Here is a 2,597-nt window from a genome sequence, read left to right on the forward strand (position 1 = left end):
CTTGATCTCCTGACCTCGTGATCCGCCCGTCTTGGCCTTCCAAAGTGCTGGGATTACAGGTTTCAGCCACCGCGCCCGGCCACTGAAAGTACATTTTAAGTATTCTCACCACATACACACACAAAAGGTAAGTATGTAAGGTAAAGCATATGTTAAATAGCTTGATTTGCCCATTCCACTTATATATATATACACACACATATACACACACACACATATATAATAATTCCAAGTGTTTGTTCACTGAAGACTTGACAGTACTTTGAAGCTTATAGTTGTGAGGTTATAATAGGAGACTAACAATTCTCCTCATACCAGTCTCCACTGTTTAAATTATAACTGAAAAAATGATTTAGAATAAGATAAACTATAATTGTGTTGTGACATAGAATATGAGTAAAATGTTTTAAAAAAAGTAAATATATATATTTTGGGGTGTGTGTGTGTGTGTGCATATATATACACACACACATATACACTCGGCACTCTGTGTGTATATATATACACACACACCCCGCCCCAAAACATCATGTTGTATACCATAAATATATGCAATTCTTACTTGTCAATTAAAAGAATAAATTACTTTAAAAGTTAAATGGGTTTTGTAAATGATTTACTATACTATGTCTCTCTATTCCATTCACAAGGAGTTTAAGTCAGACACATTCAAAGTGGAGTCTTCACCACTGTATTCCCAACACCCAAACAGTACCAACACATAACAGGTGTTAACTAAATATTTGTTAATTAGTGGCCTCAGAACAGCTCTCTTGTGTGTGGGGGAAGAAAATGACAACAAAATTCCAGTAAAGTTTAATTGAGAAATTGTGGTTTTAGATCTGAAGGACTGTAGGCAATGACCTTATCTCCTCATTTTACAGGTGAAAACTTTAAAACATTTTACTCATATTTATTCTATGTCACAACACAATCATAGTGGAGCTTATTCTAAATCATTTTTCAATTTTTATTTATTTATTTATTTATTGAGACAGAGTCTCGCTCTGTCACCCAGGCTGTGGTGCAGTGGCACAATCTTGGCTCACTGCAACCTCTGCTCTCGGGTTCAAACAATTCTCCTGCCTAATCCTCCCAGTAGCTGGGATTACAGGCACCAGGCACCACACATGCCTTATTTTTGTGTTTTTAGTAGAGACGGGGTTTCACCACGTTGGCCAGGCTGGTCTCGAACTCCTGACCTCAGGTGATCCACCTATCTCGGCCTTACAGGTGTAAGCCATTGCGCCCAGCCCATCTTGGCTCACCACAACCTCCACTTCCTGGGTTCATGAGATGCTCCTGCCTCAGCCTCCCAAGTAGCTGGGACTACAGGCATGCTGCACCACCATGCCCAGCTAATTTTTGTTTGTTTGTTTGAGACAGAGTCTCGCTCTCTTGACAGGCTGGAGTGCAGTGACATGATCTCAGCGCACTGTAACCTCTGCCTCCCAGGTTTGAGCATTCTCCTGCCTCAGCCTCCCAAGGAGCTGGGACTACAGGCGCGTGCCTCCATGCCCAGCTAATTTTTGTATTTTTTTAGTAGAGACGGGGTGTTTCACCATGTTGGCCAGGATGGTCTCGATTTCTTGACCTCATGATCTGCCCACCACGGCCTCCCAAACTGCTGAGATTACAGGCGTGAGCCACTGCACCCTGCCTAATTTTTGTATTTTTTAGTAGGGATGGTGTTTCACTATGTTGGACAGGCTGGTCTCGAACTCCTGACCTCAAGTGATCCACCCACCTTGGCCTCCCAAAGTGCTGGGATTATGGGCGTGAGCCACCACGCCCAGATCCATTTTTCAATAGTTTAAACAATGGAGAGAGGTATGAAGAGAACTGATAGTCTTCTAATTATAACCCCCATAGCTATAGGCTTGAAAGCAGTGTCTTCAGAGAGCAAACACTTGGAGTTATGATGATGAAACACTCTACTGTCAACCAGCTGGACATCTGTATCTTTCTCCTATTTTTTTCAAGTGTGTTTTTCCTGGATAGTATAACTATAGCCTTGGCATAGTATAATAATGGCCTTTCTCAATCACTTTCCAGTCAATATGTGCCTTCATTCTTTTACTTCCTTTCACATAATTCCCAGTAGAAGGGTGTGAGAAATCTATTACATAAAACTGAGTTTTTAATGGAAAACTATTTTTATATGTAAAAACAGGAAAGAGGTTGCAACAATTCAAAACACAAATTCTATCACTTGAACTTGCTTCTTCCAATAAAAGATAACCAATAAATCCATCATTTAAGAAAGATTCCTTTCTATGAAACATAATGAATTATACAAAAAGGAGTACTAGAAGTCCAACAATATCAGATCAGTCTGTAGTAACAATCCTGGAAAGCAATATTTTGATTAGGAAATAAAGGTTTTACCTTGCTTGATAGAGGGACTAAATAATGACATAGCATCTTCTTCATGTGATAACACTGTTACACTAGATGTCCCATCTTCTACCTGCAAACAAATATTGCATGTTAGGCTGAAATATATGATTTACCAACAATACAATCTACCAATTATTGAGGAGCTATGTGTCAGGCATCCAGCTAAGTGTTTAACATAATCACTGATTCTTATAGTT

General features: G+C 39.6%; 1 protein-coding gene across 1 annotated transcript in view; it reads right to left on the reverse strand.

The window, feature by feature from the left end:
• Positions 1-2,597, reverse strand: part of MED13 (mediator complex subunit 13) — a 150,389-nt gene that overhangs the window by 49,231 nt on the left and 98,561 nt on the right. The window contains exon 11 of the mRNA XM_011979163.1: positions 2,389-2,470. Coding sequence (XP_011834553.1) covers positions 2,389-2,470 — 82 coding nt within the window. The remainder of the gene's footprint in view (positions 1-2,388; positions 2,471-2,597) is intronic.

This window comes from Mandrillus leucophaeus, unplaced genomic scaffold, assembly GCF_000951045.1.
Source record: "Mandrillus leucophaeus isolate KB7577 unplaced genomic scaffold, Mleu.le_1.0 Scaffold20, whole genome shotgun sequence".
Lineage (NCBI taxonomy): Eukaryota > Metazoa > Chordata > Mammalia > Primates > Cercopithecidae > Mandrillus > Mandrillus leucophaeus.